The sequence below is a fragment of the Myotis yumanensis genome, unplaced genomic scaffold (assembly GCF_028538775.1).
Source record: "Myotis yumanensis isolate MYYU_CA2020_CCGP unplaced genomic scaffold, mMyoYum1.0.hap1 SCAF_11, whole genome shotgun sequence".
Lineage (NCBI taxonomy): Eukaryota > Metazoa > Chordata > Mammalia > Chiroptera > Vespertilionidae > Myotis > Myotis yumanensis.
Window position 1 is genome coordinate 35,597,768 of NW_027223762.1, and position 17,627 is coordinate 35,615,394.

A 17,627-nucleotide genomic window follows, 5' to 3' on the forward strand; every position below is an offset into this window, starting at 1 on the left:
GGCTGCAGCGAAGGCAGCCCCGCGCTCTCCCACCACCGACTCAGCCAGGAACCCCTCCCGGCACCCGGCTCGCGGTTGACAGGCATTCACCTTCAGCAACCACGTTCCAGTTCACCATAAACACTCCTTACTCCTCCTGCCTAGCGCTTCCCGCTCCAAGCCAATCAGAAGAATGGGCGGGATCGTCCTTAGTAAGTTCCAATTTTTTTTTTCTTTCTTTTTTTTTTTTTTTTTTTTTTTTAAATAAGAAGGGTAGATCGGTGTGCGGCGTTCCGGCTGGGGGGAAAACACCTCCAGAGCTTGGGAGTGGAGCCCCTGTGATGGGCACCCGGATCGGCCAATGAGGAGGCCCCGCCGCTCAAAGGCTCGCCGCCGAGGTGGGCGGGGCCTGCGCGGGGCTGGCCAACGGCGGCGGCGCGGACGGCGGTTGAGCCGCTGTGGGTAGGGTTAGTGTGAGAGGTGCGGCGGGGGAGGTAATGATGGTGGCGGCGGCGGAGGAAGGCGGGGGAGGGGGTGCTGGGCGCTGAGCGGCGGCTCCGGCAGGGTTTTGTCGGGTGGGGGACGGTCGCGGGGCGACTCCGTCCGGGAGGGGGCGGGCGTGAGGCGCGCCGTCCGCCCGAGGGGCCGCAGACCCGGGCTCCCTCGAGCGCCACGGCTGGCTCGGCTGTTCCATGTGGCTCCGGCGGGGATGGAGGACTCGGTGGCGGTGGCGGCGGCTGCTGCTGTGGCGGCGACGGAGGAGCGGCGCTGAGGCGGGTACGGGGCTAGACTCAGCCCGACAGCGGGATGAGAGGTGTGAGGAGGGCCCGGGAGGGGACGTGCGGCGGGGGCCGGGGCGAGGGGACCGGGCTGGGGTCTGGTGGCATCGCCGGGGTGACAGGGGCCGCGGGCGAGCCGCCGCCGGCCTCCGCCGGGGGGCCGGGGTCTGGGCTCCGTGCGGGAGCGGAGGAGGCTCCGGCGGACCGTCCCTGAGGATGGGGGAGGGAGGCGCCGCGCCCTGGACCCCGCTCGGTGCCCTCGCCCCGCTGGGCATCGCTTCTCGCCCCGGCGGGAGTTGCCGTTTCTCTGCGGTTGGCAGCGGAGGTGAAGGAGAGCCCGAGGGGCCTGGAGCCGGGACGGTGCCCTCCCTCCGCCTGGAGATTCCCCTCCGCTCCTCCTTCCCCATCCGTGTCCCCCTCCGACTCGACAGCAGCACTCCTCCCTGCTCCTTAATGTGTTCCAAGCGCACTTGCTAGGACTCGAGGCTATTAATGACCGGCTGAAAAGCAAAGTTTATTTTAAAATATTCCACTCCCCCCCCTTTGACTGGCCGTGGACACTGAATGGCATCCCTACACTTTCCCGCTCTGCTCGCCCTTCTGTGATGCCCGGGTTGGGGAGGGGCGGGGGTGGGGGGTGGGGGGCCCTGACGTGCGGCTCCGGATTGTTGTGGGTGCCGACTACCACCTGGACCGCTCCACGTCTTCGGTGTGAATTGTCATTTTTCCCCTCGGTGTCTTGTATCCTTGATGTTACTTACTGGCCTTTGAGGTTGGTGTTTTGTTTCATTGTTTGGAAAACGCGTGGAGAACTGGGGATGTCTGTTGCAGTGTCATCCAACGAGGGTGGTTAGTCACTTGTCATGTGTCTCTCCTCATATTTTTTTTTCCCCCTCTTTATTTTGCTTTTTCAGTTCTCGGAATACACGTCATATAGCCCCTGAGATGGGATGGTGATGTCTCCATGAGGGAACCTCCACTCACTCATCCTGTCATGTATATCACACTGTTCTTGGCCAGGCCATTCATCTAAGATGGGATATACCCTATGAAACAGGGAGAAGACTTATGGACCCCAAACGTCATTTCAAGTTGTAGATGAGTTTTTAAAAGTACAGACATACATGCAAAGCTTCTTTGCTTTGGACCCTCTGCTTTGTTTAAAGCTGCTGTGTTGCTAATCCAGAACTGCTCCAGTGTGTGGACGGATCATCATGGCTTCAGTTTGGAAGAGACTGCAGCGCGTAGGAAAACATGCCTCTAAGTTCCAGTTTGTGGCCTCCTACCAGGAGCTGATGGTTGAGTGCACCAAGAAATGGTAAGGCATGCCTGGGGGTAGAGTTTGCTCTGCTGTGGCCTAAACTCACCGTGGCCTAAACGCTGCTTCTTCTGACAGCAGATTTACCTTTCTGTAGTGTACAAGTGTGTAGAAGCAGGGCAGGGGACAGATTCCTCTACAGTGGTTCTCAACCTTCCTAATGCCGCGACCCTTTAATACAGTTCCTTGTGTTGTGGTGACCCCCAACCATAAAATTATTTTCGTTGCTACTTCATAACTGTAATTTTGCTACTGTTATGAATCGTAATATAAATGTCTGATATGCAGGATGTATTTAGGCGACCCCTGTGAAAGGGTTGTTCGACCCCCAAAGGGGTCGCCACCCACAGGTTGAGAACCACTGCGAGTCTAACCAGTATGTAATGTGTGCATTGATGCTGCTGGTATTGTCCCTTTGGGTTTTAATTATTGCACTTCAGCATGGCTCAGAGGACTGTAACTGTGAGAACACACTAAATACAGTAGGTTTGGTCTTGAAGTCTTTCATCGTGAGTGTTAGAATAACTTTGATTTTTATAATTTAAGGGAACAGAATAGCTATTGGAATATTATAAACATAAGCATATGTTTTAAGCTAAAAATTCTATATTCTTGTGGTATGGTGATAATGTTCTTTTTTCTTGATTTTTCATTTTTCTTTGCTTAAGATAAAGAATTTTTCATTATTTGAATAATGGAATGCCAGTCTACATAACTTTAGAAATTCTTTTGCTATATGCTTAGTCAGGCAACTGTTTTATTTTAATTGCCTAATGGGATACAGTTCTTGGCCAGACTTAAGGAAGCAATTAGTAATGCTGGTCTATGATTTGCTTCTTTCCACTTGAGCAAAGTAAATTTAGGGCTTTCTTTTCACTGCCCTGAATAATCAGTAAGAAGGATTCTTATTTAGTGAGAGGAAAAAAGTTAATGTTAAGCAAATGGTCCTTTGGGTTTTGATTTATTGCAGTAATTAAGCAGTATTACTGCAAAAATAAGTCCATTTTACTGTCCACAAGAACTATAATCTCATGTCTGTATTAATCTCTCTATTTGACATTCTTTTTATTAGTTGGAAAAATGGCTTGCTCTATTCTAGAACTTGTACAGCATATTTGAATTTTTATTTGGAAACTAGTTTCTGAGTGATTTTTCTTGAACTTGTTAGGAATGTTATTTTATATGCAACTCAAGAAATGCATGTACTGATTACCCACTTTATACTAGGGAGTGTGGCTTTAGAGTTGAATATGACAATCCCTACAAGGAGCTCATAGTTCAGGGTAAAGATGGTCATGTAAATAAATTCACTGTGATCAGTGCAATAATATAAATATGTATGCTGTCAGGATTTTAATCTGTGTTCATCACTTAACGGCTGGGCATCCTTGGGGACAGCTTATTTAATTGTCTGTGGTTTAGTTTAAATATCCACAAAGGTAATAATGGTACCACTTCATAGGAAGGGTTATTGTGAAGATTAAACGAGTTAATACATGAAAATGCTTCTAACAGAGTCAGGCACATAGTAAATGCCCAACAAATGCCATTATTACTTACAAAGTTGGCAGAGAAGGAAATATTTAACTCTTAAGGATAGAGAGGGGGTAGGGTCTTGGGATGCCTTCCTGGAATCTAAGATGGGTTTTGAAAGATTCATAGTAGTTGGCCAGGAAGCCAAGGGGGGAAGAAATGAAAGATATTCTAGACTGAAGCAGCAGTTTATGCAAAAGCATGGGGTATTAAATAGCTTGGGTGTGCTGGAAATGCAAGCAGTGGATTTTGATAATGAAGCTTAAAGTGCAGGACGGGGGTAGTGCAATGGGATATGATGATTGAGAGGCAGGAAGGATTCAAATCCTCAAAAAACCTACCGTCTCTTCCACTCAAATCCTTTCGCTACGTAGGGACATAGTGAACGGTTTTGAGTGGAAGAGACAGTAGGTTGACATTTTGGAAAATCACTTGATGAGAGCATGGAGTAAGGATCATAGTAAATGGAGGCAGTAATGTTAGGGGTAGCTGTTGCAATAGATAAGATGAGGGAAAAGGGTTAGACTAAGGCAGTGGCAGAGGGAATGGAGAGAATAGACTAGATGAACACTTAGGACACATAAGTGGTCATATCAGTCAGAGGTCCGGAAAGAATTGGGATGAGGGAGAGGGAAAGGTCTAAGTTGACACCCAAGTTTCTGGCTTGGAAGACTGGGTGTACTACTAACCAAGCTAAGGAATACGTGAAGAAGATCCTCATTACAAGTATTTCTTATTGATAGGATCTTTATTATAGGATCTGGCCTTAACACTAAAAACATTTGGATGTTCTAGAATATTCAGGCATTAGTTCTAAATATTTTGCTTCTCCCCACCTCATTTAACAATATAGTTTAAAACTAACAAGGTGACAGGCTCAAAGAAAAACATTTGTTTGATGTACTGGAATTTTATAAGTGGATCCCTAAATAGAGCTTTAAAATCTTTTCAATATATAAAAATTTGTTGTAATGACTTTTAGTTAGTATTCCTTTTGCCTTACTTTCATAGGGTTCTGTGATAGATACAAATTAGGACCAATTTCTACACTTTTAGCCTATAATTTTTTCTTCCTTTATTTTTACCATTCCTCATTTTGATCTTTGCAATACATTTTAAATTATTGGATGTGTGTGTTATGAGTTAGAAACTATTTAAAGGAAATAAGAAAAAAATAGACTTGGGTGCATAGTAAGACAATTTTTTATTAGCTACTTTTACATTTAGGTATTATTTTGGGGGTATGGAAGAATAAAAGGTAAAGAAAGAAATTTAGAGATGCCAATTGAATAAAAGGAGATCAGTAATGGCATTGAAGATAAATTGCAAGTATTGAGAGGATAGGAAAATACATCTGGTATAAATTAGAGAAGAAGGAATCTATAATAATAAAAGCGTAATATGCTAATTAGACTGGACAGCCGAACAACCTTCCGCACGTCCTTCCGGACAACTTTACGGATGAAGCCGGGGCTGTGAGGGCTGAGGCAAGTCACTGCGGCTGTGAGGGCCGAGCCCCTTGCACGAGTTTCGCTCATCAGGCCTCTAGTCTACACTAATAAAAGACAAAGATGCTAATTGACCATACCTTTGCTACGCCCCAGACCACGCCCACCAGCCAATCAGAGCGACTATATGCAAATTAACCCAACCAAGATGGCGGCCGGCAGCCATGGAGCTGGAGCAAGCAGGAGGCTTGGTTGCCCCAGCAATGGAGGAAGCCAAGCTTCCCGCCAGCTCTGCTCAAGGCAACAAAGTTTCAATGATAGAAGATAAATAAATCCCAGATACCTGCTTCCAGCCAGCCTCCACTGGGAGCTTGGGTGGCTGGGGGCCGTGGCCAGCATGCAAACAGCCATCAGCCCCTCACACAGGCTGGCCACACCCTCATGGGGTGAGGGTCCCCGCTGGGGGGCTTGGCCAACCTGCAAATAGCCATCAGCCCCTCACCCAGACTGGCCAGGCACCCCAGCAGGACCCCCCTCCCTGAAGGGGGTGTGGCCAGTCTGAAAACGGCCCTCAGCCCCTCACCAGTCTGGCCAGGCACTCCAGCGGGGACCCCCACCCTGAAGGGGGTGTGGCCAGTCTGAAAATGGCCCTCAGCCCCTCACCCAGGCTTGCCAGGCACCCCACGGGGGACCCCCACCCTGATCCGGGACACCATTCAGGGCAAATCAGCCGGCCCCCACCCATGCACCAGGCCTCTATCCTATATAATAAAAGGGTAATATGCAGAACGACTGGGAATGACTGGTCACTATGACACACACTGACCACCAGGGGGTAGACGCTCAATGCAGGAGCTGTCCCCCTGGTGGTCAGTGCACTCCCACAGGGGGAGCTCTGCTCAGCCACAAGCCAGGCTGATGGCTGCCAGCATAGTGGTGGTGGTGGGAGCCTCTCCTGCCTCCTCAGCAGCACTAAGAATGTCTGACTGCAGCTTAGGCCTGCTCCCTGCTGGCAAGTGGACATTCCCCTGAGGGCTCCCAGGCTGCCAGAGGGATGTCTGACTGCCAGCTTAGGCCCAATCCCCCGGGGAGTGGGCCTAAGCCAGCAGGTGGTCATCCCCCGAGGGGTCCTAGACTGCGAGAGGGCACAGGCCAGGCTGAGGGACCCCCCTGAGTGTACAAATTTTTGTGCACCGGGCCTCTAGTAAACTATAAAAAGAAAGATGAATTATCATTTTATTAGGGTTGTGCCTTTGGAGGTAACCTGTGTATGTAGGTACCATTGTCTTTTATTTATTTACTAGACTAGATGCCGGGTACATGAAATTCATGCACGGGGGTGGAGGGGGAGGGTCCCTCTCACAATCTGGGACTCCTTGGGGGATGTCCAATTGCCGGTTTACGGGCCTAAATCGGCAGTTGGACATCCTTCTCGCAATTCGGGTTGTTGCATGTATTAGTGACCATACTTTTCATACAGGTGAAAGGCATCTTGCTTTTGTATGGGCAGCTACATTTTTTTGTCCTGATTATAAAAAGTGGTACATAACATGATCCTTCTGAGGCAGTAGTACCATTTTCCCCATCTTATGGGTGAAAAAATTGAAGCAGAGACAAGTGAAGTAATTGGCTTTGTCACAGTTATAAGTGTCAGAATCAGGGCTGACCACAAAATGTGCAAGGCAGAGTCCATGCATGTCATTGCTGCATCATCCTGCTTTTTCAGTGTTAGAGTAGCTTTGCCAGGTTTTAACTTTTAAATCTAAGAGACTGTTCCCAATATATAGGGTAGGGTCCCTAGGCCTGGTTGGTGATCAGAGCCATCTGTGGGGTGACGGGCGGGTGGGGTGATCTGGGGGAGGGGGGGGGCCCACTGGCATCTGCTTTGGCTGGTGGCCTGGTGCTGCCTGCTGGCCGGCCCCACCCCCCCAGTGGTCAGTGTGCATCATAGTGACCGGTTGTTCTGCCGTTCGGTCGATTTGCATATTAGGATTTTATTATATAGGATTTTTAAAAATATATTTTTATTGATTTCAGAGAGGAAAGGAGAGGGAGAGGGAGATAGAAACGTCAGTGATGAGGGAGAATCATTGATTGGCTGCCTCCTGCATGCCCCACACTGGGGATTGAGCTTGAAACCTGGGCATATGCCCTGACCAGGAATGGAACCATGACCTTCTGGTTCCTGGGTAGATGCTCAACCACCGAGCTACACTGGCCTGGCAAGAAGTAGCATTTTAATGTCATGTTTTAAATCTTACCAAGTGCTCATTCAGGACTTTAGGATAAAGTATATTTAAAATACACTGACTTCTACATGAATTTGAAACTCAAAAAAATGAAGATGAAACTCAAAGGATTTAGAAAAGGCATAGTAATGGGAATCAGGGTATATTTTCCTAGGGAGAATGTGTTATTTCTATGATTATGGAAAAGAAACTTTTCCCCGTGTTCTCTTGTCATAGCCATAGGGTTTGAGTCTAGACATGGCAGGTAACAGGATGAAGGTAAGGTTTAAGGAGGCCACCTTTTGATCTAGGACTAGGACATGAGTAAACTCACAGCACTTTGTCCTTGATCAAAAGATGGATTCTATAGATTAGAGGGTTTGGGATTTCTGCTTTCTTTTTGTTGCCATTTATCATATTTTGCCTTTGCCCTGATTGATGCAGCATGATTTCCCTTAGCTCAACAGTGTCCACTTCCTGATTCTTTCATGGTGTAGTGTTCTAGAATTTAAGTCAGGAACAAAAACCAGAATGACCCTGTATTGCGAGATCCTGTTCCTCATCACTCCTTGATTGCCAGGTAGAGCTCTGGCAAATTTGGAGATAAAAGTTTATATCTCCTACTCTTATGGTTGTCCCCAAGTCATTTAATTATTAATCTCTCTTAACTGATGTAGCTGTTGGCAAGTGGTGAGACTGGCCACTGGAGATGAGTTTGAGAGAAAGAGACTGTGCTCTCTTTTATCGTAGTTTATTTCTTATTCTATTCTTTTATCACTGGCAGGCTTTTAGACTTCTGAGAGAAGTCTTCACATATGAGCACTCAATGGCTGTTCAGGTACTGAAGGAAACTAGTTGAAAATTGGCATGTTGTAGTTATGGTATTAAGGTTGTAGAATCCAATTCCAGTAGAACCTCCCTAATTTTTGGTAAAGAACCATTATGTATGAGCATGTATTTTAGTTTTCTGTGTATATGTCTATATCACCTAAACATATAATGTATTTTATGTTCTTATATTTTTTCTATCTAATTCTTAGTTATGGCATTCAAAAAGTATAAGTTTTTCTTAAAAAGGCATAAATATATTTGTTTCTGATTTTTCTGTCACATAAGAATTTCTTGTTTTTAAATAGTTTTAATTATAATTTATTTTAAAAATAGGTAATATAATCTCATGGTTCAAAATTCTAGAGGTATAAAAAGGTGTATATATATCCTTCAAAGTAACACCTTGTATTTTTTCATTATTCCACACCTCTCTGCAAACCTTGTGACCTCAGGATTTGAAAAGTAAAAAAAGTAGCTCTTTCCAGTGCTTAAGTTTGTAATGCTGGCCTGTTGAGTAAATATAAACTCCTTAATCAGATGTCCCAAGCTCTCTGTAACTGAACCCAATTTAACATTCCAATTGGACGTCAGGATGCTACATGCACTCTAAGTGTTAACTTCAGTTTATGAAGTCCAAATTACATTAGTAAGTAATTCAGATCCACTTCTGAATCTGGGTGGATTCAGCAAGCATTTCTCTGTTGACTATCTAGTAGTGAGACAGAGGTACATCAGCCTTGATGTGAAAAACCTACTTTTGGAATACATTTTAAGAAAAGGAGGGAGAGAGGGAGGGAAAGAGAGAGAGAGAAACATTGATGTGAGGGAAATACATTGATCAGTTGCCTCTGCACTCATTCACACTAGGGATCAAACTAGAAACCTAGGCATGTGACCTGACTGGGAATCGCACCTGTGACCTTACGGTACAGGGGACAATGCTCCAACCAATTCTGCCACACAGGCCAGGGCAAAGTTTTGACAAATGTATATACCTATGTTACTGGAAATAAATGTTTTTGAATGTATAGTTGACAGAATTTAATAATGGATTAGATATGATATAAAGTGAGAGAGAAATCAGTAATGATTATAGTTTTTTGGCCTGAGCAACCAGGTGAATATAATAATAACAGGGATGGGGAACACTTGGGAAGGACAAGGTTTGGCATGAAAGAGAAATCAAAAATTGGCTTTGCTTTTCTTAAAATTTGGGACATCCGGATGGACGTCTTAATTGAGCAGTTAATTATAAGAGTCTCGAGCTCAGGGGAGAGAAGAGGCTGTAGTCACTTAGTACAGTCATGTGTCACTTAACTATGGGGACACCTTCTGAGAAATGCATCATCAGGCAAAGTTGTTGTGTGAACATTATAGAGTGCACTTAAACAAACCTAGTTGTTATAGCCTCCAATATACACCAAGGTTACATGGTATTGCTCTTAGGCTGCAAACCTGTACAGCATGTTTCTATACTGAATACTAGGCAATTGTAACACAGTGGTAAGTATTTGTGCACCTAAATGTATCTAAACATAGAAAAGACACAGTAGAGATACAGTATAAAAGATAAATGCTTCATCTGTATAGGGTACATATTATGAATGGAACATGCAGGACTAGAAATTGCTCTGGATTACTCAATGAGTGAGTGGTGAGAGTGTGAAGGCATAGGGCATTACTGTACACTACTGTAGATTTTATAAACAGTACTCCACAAGCGTCTCCTCCCCCCTTCCGATAAGGTCAGAAATAGAACATTGAAGTTGTCAGTGCTGCTCCCTGACTAGGGTAGTAGGGATGTGGACCAGATTGATTGGAAATATAAAGGATAAACAGTCTGGGTAAGGTGTAGATCACCATAGTAGTGACTATCAGGAGAGAGTGAAAGGTGACCTGAGTAGGAATGAGAAATTGAGATGAAAAGATAAAGGATCATAGTGGATTGTCATGGCAATTTAGTTTGGGCTATTACATGTTGAAAGAGTGGTCTGATTAAGGAACTTGTGGTATTCATTAAAAAAAAAAAGAGGATGTTTAGTATTGAGAGTGTGTAGAATTGAGAACTCAATAACTCCAAATTCTTTGGAATTTGATTTTGGATCCATGGACCCTGTCTGGCACAAAGGATTTTGTTTGGCATTGAATTGATGGAAAAAAAAATACAATTTATCTATGCATTAAAACCTGAAAATATTCCCAAAGTATAGGGATAGGCTGACTCCACACTACCAAAGCAAACTTGTACTAAAGTGGCAGTGGCACTTCATACTTGTTAAGGTAACTCCTGTGAACCTGTGTCCTTGTATAGGATCCTAGGTGCTCAGCAAAGAATTTACAACAATGTACCATCAAGTAGAGTTAATTTGCCAACATTTGTGTGTGTGTGTGTGTGTGTATGCATGTGTGCACATGTACACTATGATGAACGTAATTTTTAGGATATATTTTTTATGACAGTTTTTCTTTAAAATTTTTTTTCCCTGTCATGATTTTTTAAATGAATCCATGGAGTAAATTGTATCTTTTGGTAGTGTGTAATTCCCTCACTTTATTTTGGTATTAGGTCTTGGTTTATGTATTTTTTAAAATGTATTTTTATTGATTTCAGAGAGGAAAGGAGAGAGAGAGGGAGAAACATCAATGATGAGAGAGAATCATTGACTGGCTGCCTCCTGCACACCCCACACTGGTCATCGAGCCTGCAGCCATGCGGGCATATGCCCTAACCGTGAATCAAACTGTGACCTCCTGGTTCACAGGTCAACACTCAACCTCTGAGCCATGCTGGTTGGGCTTGGTTTATGTATTTTAAAAGTTGATTTTTAAAATGAAATTTTATGGGGTTATGTGAAGAAGTTCTACTCTTAAGGTTTAGTTTAGTTTCACATTAGTTTTGCAGTTGATTGACTTTAATGCTCAGAGAAGTTAAAATGTACTATGGATGCATCAAATGTGTTTGTTCTAATTTTGTGGAAAATTTCAACAAAAGTGTCACTGAAGTAGTTCACTGCATGATATAAAAATAGTCCACTGTGCTGAAGAAAAAATTGTACAAGCATTTTGAACTGAATGCTCAATAGGGATGTTCATATCCTGCATCAGGGCTTTTGCATATATATATTTTTTGCATGTGCCCTTGTCCGGAATTGAACCCAGGACCCTTCAGTCCGCAGGCCAACACTCTATCCACTGAGCCAAACTGGCTAGGGTTGCATATTTTTTTAAAAGGAGTGGGACTGAGTTGTGAAATGGAGGCAGTAAAATTATTATAGGCTGTCAATGTCAATATATGTTTGTCTTATTTTTCACTGTAATAGTGATATTTTTAGACAGCTTTGCTAATAAACTTTCTATGGTAAGATTTTTTTTGGTAAATCTGATCTGTTAACATTTTTTCCAGGTGTTATTAATCCCAGTGTTTTTATTTTTAAAATACTTTTTTTTCCCCATTGATTTTAATTTTTTAAAAAAATCTTTATTGTTCAGATTATTACAGTTGTTCCTCTGTTTTCCCCCCATAGCTTCCCTCCACTTGGTTCCCACCCCACCCTCTGCCCTTACCCCCCCCACCCCCGTCATCATCCATAGGTGTACGATTTTTGTCCAGTCTCTTCCTGCACCCCCACACCCCTCCCCCGCCAGAATAGTCAGTCCACTCCCTTTCTATGCCCCTGATTATATTATATTCACCAGTTTATTCTGTTCATTTGATTATTTATTCACTTGATTTTTAGATTCACTTGTTGATAGATGTGTATTTGTTGTTCATAATTTGTATCTTTAGCTTTTTCTTCTTCTTCCTCTTCTTAAAGAATACCTTTCAGCATTTCATATAATACTGGTTTGGTGGTGATGAACTCCTTTAGCTTTTCCTTATCTGTGAAGCTCTTTATCTGACCTTCAATTCTGAATGATAGCTTTGCTGGGTAAAGTAATCTTGGTTGTAGGTTCTTGGCATTTATCACTTTGAATATTTCTTGCCACTCCATTCTGACCTGCAAAGTTTCTGTTGAGAAATCAGCTGACAGTCGTATGGGTACTCCCTTGTAGGTAACTGACTGTCTTTCTCTTGCTGCTTTTAAGATTCTCTCTTTGTCTTTTGCCCTTGGCGTTTTAATTATGATGTGTCTTGGTGTGGTCCTCTTTGGATTCCTTTAGTTTGGGGTTCTCTGCGCTTCCTGGACTTGTAAGTCTATTTCTTTCACCGGGTAGGCGAAGTTTTCTGTCATTATTTCTTCAAATAGGTTTTCAATATCTTGCTCTCTCTCTTCTTCTGGCACCCCACTAATTCGGATGTTGGTGTGCTTGAAGCTGTCCCAGAGGCTCCTTACACTATCTTCATATTTTTGGAGTCTTTTTTCATTTTGCTTTTCCGGTTGGGTGTTTTTTGCTTCTTCGCATTTCAAATCTTTGACTTGATTCTTGCGATCCTCTAGTCTGCTGTTGGAACTCTGCATAATATCCTTTATTTCAGTCAGTGTATGCTTAATTTCTAGTTGGTCCTTTTTCATAACCTCGAGAGTCACACTAGATTTCTTGAGGGTCTCACTAAATTTATCGGTGGTTTCCAGAAAATTCTTGAAAAACCTTGTAAGTGTGGTTTTGAACTCTATATCCAGTAGTTTGCTTTCCTCTGTTTCTGTCATTTGTGACCTGTTTGTTTGTCTCCGCATTTTGGCTGCTTCCCTGTGTTGATAGAGTGGCTTTCTGTGCTAGGTGTCCTATAGGGCCCAGTGGCTCAGCCTCCCCAATTACCTGAGGTGGACAATCTTGGTACACCCCTTTGTGGGCTTTGTGCACAGTCTTGTTGTAGTTAAGCCTTGATTGTTGTAGGTATCACTGGGAGGAATTGACCTCCAGGCCAATTGGCTGTGAGAATCAGCTGTGTTTGTGGTGGGAGAACTTCTATGCTGGAGACACCCTTAGGGGCAAGACTTGCTTCAGTGGGGCTTTGGTGCTCACTGAGTCTGCCCCCTGAGTGTGTCCCTTATGGATCTGAGGAGTTGTAATCTGGATGGTCCCACTCTGACCACTGGGTACACTGGCTCTTGGATCTCTAAGGAGGTGCTAATTTAGCCTCTGCCTGAGGCTACCCAGCAGGAGCTATGGAAAGATCTGCAGATTCCTCTTGTTTGGGGTTTGGAGGTGCCCCAATGAGGCCCAGCTGTGAAGCAATGCAAGCTGCTGTGGGGCCTTTTGGCCTTCTTTTGGAAGTTCTGGGTCTCTCTGACCCAGCTGCAGTTTGTTCGGTAATTTTCAGATTGCAAAGGGCCAGGCCATTCATATGCAAAAGCCTCTGTGCACAGCTTGGGTGGGGTGGGGTCTCAGGGAATCAACAGGGCGGAGCAAACAGCTATGGCTGCTCCTCAGTCCTACCCTAAGAGGTCCCGGGTCTCAGTGTCCCAGTAATCGCTGCAAGCACCTCTGAGAGAAAGCCGCCCTCAAGTTCCGCCTGCTGCCAGACAGTCCAGTTTCTCCCCGTATGAGTCTGGGTTCCCAGAGACTCGCCCGGGACTGGAGTTCAGAGCAGTCAGGTGCTTGTGTCTCCCTCCCAATTGAAAAAGAGAACCGCATCCTCAGTTGCCAGCCCTTTCCGCACACCTCCGTACCTCTGCACTTTACTTTCGCACCTCCTCTGAGTCTCAGTGTGCTTTTCTCTTCCCTTCTAATTGTAGAATTCCCACTCAGCCAGCCTTCCTGTGGTTCTGGGTGATGTCCGTTTTGTCTTTTAGTTGTATTTTTGAAGTGGTTGTGCGAGGCAGCAATTTCCGGTGTTTACCTATGTCGCCATCTTGGTTTCTCCTAAAATACTTTTAAAATAACAAAACACTTAAATATGACTTTAATACCTCAAAAACAACAAAAAAGATTGACTTTAATGCAAGGAAGTTATCACTTTAAAAGTTGATACTTTGCCTATGTCCAAAAGAGTTTGTCAGCTTTAGAATTTAAAATAACACTATGTTGACTAATTTAGGGATATAAATAGAACAGAGATAGTCTTAGAGGAGTAAAAAGTACATTACCAGGCACTTCGGAGGAGTTACCATTGGACACTGGACTTGGTTCTGAGTTTACTGGCAGCTAAGGCAAAAAAGGAAAGCACATTGGCTCACATAATATTCTTTTTGGCTAATTAATTTGCAGGGACTTTTCTTAGAACTTAATTCAGAGGATTTTTATTATGAAAAAAATATGAATGGCATTTGAGATAGTCTTCACCTACAAGAGACTCAGATTGTTAAATCGGATAATGCTTATGTCACTATAATATATAATCTTTATAAAGACCCTTTATGAGAGAATATGGCCCAGGGACCTAATTTTCTGATTATCTAATTTAAATCAACTTATTTAGAAGAATGAATACTTAACATAAATCATCAAATTCTGTGTTGTTCAGTACAGAAGCAACTTACCACATCCAGCAATTTACATCTAAATTTAAATTAATTTTATTTAAATTAAATTAAAAATTCAGTTCCTCAGGCACATTAGCACATATCAAGTGCTCACTAGCCACATGTAGCTAGGGACTAGCCTATTGGACAGTGCAAATGTGGAACAGTTCCATCATTGCAGAATATTTTATTGGATAATGTTTTTTAGCTATTCCTCTCAAACTGGCTGATTTCAGAATCACTAGGGCCCTTTGCAAATACAGAGAAATTTTCATGCCTATGAGAAATTGCTGATTTTTGTAAGTCTGGAATGGTGCTGGCAAATTGTCATTTTAGAAGTTTCCTAATTGCTTAAAATCATCAAGCCAAGTTTTAGAAGTATCATATTTTTTATTCTTTCTCAAGTATCTGAAGTAAAGTTTTTGCAGATGCTGGATGATAATTCCTGTTGGTACTCCAGACATGTTTATTGAGTCAAAAATTTGAATTGCATTTTCTTCCTTTGGTTGTTTTGTAGTGTGTGTGTGTGTGTGTGTGTGTGTGTTAAAGTGAGAGCAGTGTATTTAATCTATGTCATATATAAAGCTGTCAAATTAATATAAGTATTTGAACAGCTTCATTCATTTGCTTAAAAAAATTTGGTTTGTTGTCTTCATTGAAGCAAGGACTATTGGGGAGTAGGTCACTTCTCAAGTATTTGCACTGTTATACTTCCAGGCAACATCTCTGGATCTACTGCTTTTTTTTTCTCTGAAGAATGCCTCCTTACTCCAATTTTCCTATTGCCACTGCCTTTGTGGCATCCTTTGCCAAGGTCCATAGTTCCCAAACAGCACCTTTGGATCTATAAGGCACTGCAGAGAACTCATAGGTGTGCCAAGAGATGCTTAAAAATTTTGAGGGAAACACAGCAACATCTGTTAGAAACCACACAAACTTCTAGCTTGAGGTAGTTCATTTTCAAAATTGGATTGCTACATTCCTCTCAATGATACCATATTTTTACAAAGCAGAGTTTTTAGTAGTTGCTATGACAAAATGCAAGTACTATGTGAAAATCTATATGGAATAGACAAAGAGGAAGGCAGTGTCCAATTTGATCTTAAGGTTTGAGAAGTTGTGCAATGCCCAACACAGGTGCTAAATTATTAGGACATACATCTTTCTTAAGTTGTTTGGACCTGATTACTTAGTAAACAAAATGGTTAGGTATGTCTTTTGGCCTTTGAAAAACTTACTGACACATTATAGGTCTTGTAAACCCAGAAAGTTTGGAAATCTCTGGTGTAGGCTTTTGTGATAGTCCTTAAAGCTTTCCTAGCCTCTTCTGGTCCTTTGTCTATTTTATTGCCATGGTTATCCTTTTAAAATGAACCTTCCAGATTCCCCCTTTGTTTATAGGATACTGTTAATATAGTAATTTTAATCTTTTAAATCTATATTCTCTTTTACTTACCACCATTCCTCTTAAGTTTCCAAAATCTCGTTTTCCTGAAACATTATGTTTCTTCTCTATCTCCTTCCAAAAATAATTAAATGCAAAGATAATGTAGTAATAGTCTATCTCAAAGTAACTTAATTGAAATGGAATTGATTCATGTAGTAACTGAGTTCAGAAATGAGTTTAATGGTTCTGCTTTATATTGAAAAGTACTCTGATTTACAAAATAATCTTCTAAATATTGGTTCCTTTATTTTTTAAACTTTTTATTGAAATTATTTTATGATTACAGAAGAGTTGCAAAGATAGTATAGAAGTGGAACTGCTGGGTCATGTGGTTTCTTTTTGAGGAACTGCCAAACCCTTTTCCAAAGTGGCGGCATCATTTTATTTTCTTTTTTTAAAGAGTAAGCCTTTTTTTTTTTTAATGTAAAGAGCACATTAGAAACCTGTAGTTTTTATTATTTTTTAATTTTTCAATATATTTTTATTGATTTTTTAGAGAGGACGGGAGAGGAAGAGAGAGAAACATCAAAGATGAGAGAGAATCATCGATCGGCTGCCTCCTGCACGCCCCCACACTGGGGATCAAGCCTGCCACTCAGGCCTGTACCCTTGGTAGGAATTGAACCCAAGACCCTTCAGTCCACAGGCCGACACTCTCTCCACTGAGCCAAACTGGCTAGGGCGGCTACATCATTTTATATACCCACTAGCAACATATAAGGGTTCCAAATTTCTTCACATTCTCACCAGCACACCTTATTATCTGTTTTATTTTAGCCATTCTATTGGTATAAAGTGGTATATCATTGTAGTTTTGATTTACATTTCTCCAATTGCTGGGTGCTGTTTAGCCACAATCTTTTCACTTTTTTAAAAATTTGTTTATTGGCCATTTATATATTTTTTTCTGAGAAATGTATATTCTGATCCTGTGCACATTTTAATTGGGTTATTTATATCTTTAGCATTGCATTGTAAGTTTTTAGAATATATTTTAGATATTAAACACATCAGATATGTGATTTACAAATAATTTCTCTCATTCAGTGAGTTGTCTTTTCACTTTCTTGGTGTTGTCTTTTGGTGCCCAAAAGTTTTAAATTTCATGAAGTCTCATTTATCTATTTTTTTATTGTATTACTTGTGCTTTAGTGTTGTATCTAAGACTGTTTTGAGTTAATTTTTGTGTATGGTATAAGGAAGCGGACCAACTTCATATTTTTGCATGTGAATATCCAGTTATTCTAGCACTGTTTATTGAGTCTGGGTATATTTTTCCTGTTTCTTTTTGCACAAATGAGCATATATATATATTTTTTCCCTTATTTCTTCTCTTTTACATAAAGGGGTAGGAAAATACTGTTGGTACTCTGTTTCACTTTGTTTTTCATTTAGCAATAAATGTTGGAAGTCATTCCATATCATTTTGTAGATACGATTCTCCATCCAATAGTGACACGTTATTATTACTTAAAGTTCATAGTTTACATTAGGGTTCACTCTTTATGTTGTGCACCTATGGGTTTTAACAGATATATAATGACATGATTCCATAACAGCATCATACAGTATAGTTTCACTGCCCTAAAAATCTCCTGTATTACACCTATTCATTTATTTCTCTCTCTTCTTGAGTTCTGCCAACCACTGAACTTTCTAT

The 17,627-nt window shown here is 42.1% G+C and overlaps 2 protein-coding genes across 8 annotated transcripts in view; one reads left to right on the top strand and one right to left on the bottom strand.

Moving 5' to 3' along the window:
- Nucleotides 1–358: 358 nt before the first annotated feature.
- Nucleotides 359–1,165, bottom strand: LOC139019641 (uncharacterized). The gene has a single exon (XM_070428592.1). The coding sequence runs from the start codon at nucleotides 1,163–1,165 to the stop codon at nucleotides 359–361; it is 807 nt and encodes a 268-aa protein (XP_070284693.1).
- EHBP1 (EH domain binding protein 1) overlaps nucleotides 456–17,627 on the top strand; it is a 310,727-nt gene continuing 293,555 nt past the window's right edge. For 3 of the 7 annotated variants that reach the window (XM_070429313.1, XM_070429318.1, XM_070429317.1), the window contains exons 1-2: nucleotides 573–793; nucleotides 1,673–2,076. In XM_070429313.1, the coding sequence (XP_070285414.1) occupies nucleotides 1,973–2,076 (104 nt within the window). In that variant the 5' untranslated portion in view covers nucleotides 573–793; nucleotides 1,673–1,972. Of the gene's footprint in view, nucleotides 474–572; nucleotides 794–1,672; nucleotides 2,077–17,627 lie in introns of those variants that run through there. The other 4 variants (XM_070429315.1, XM_070429316.1, XM_070429314.1 and 1 more) reach the window with 4 other exon arrangements.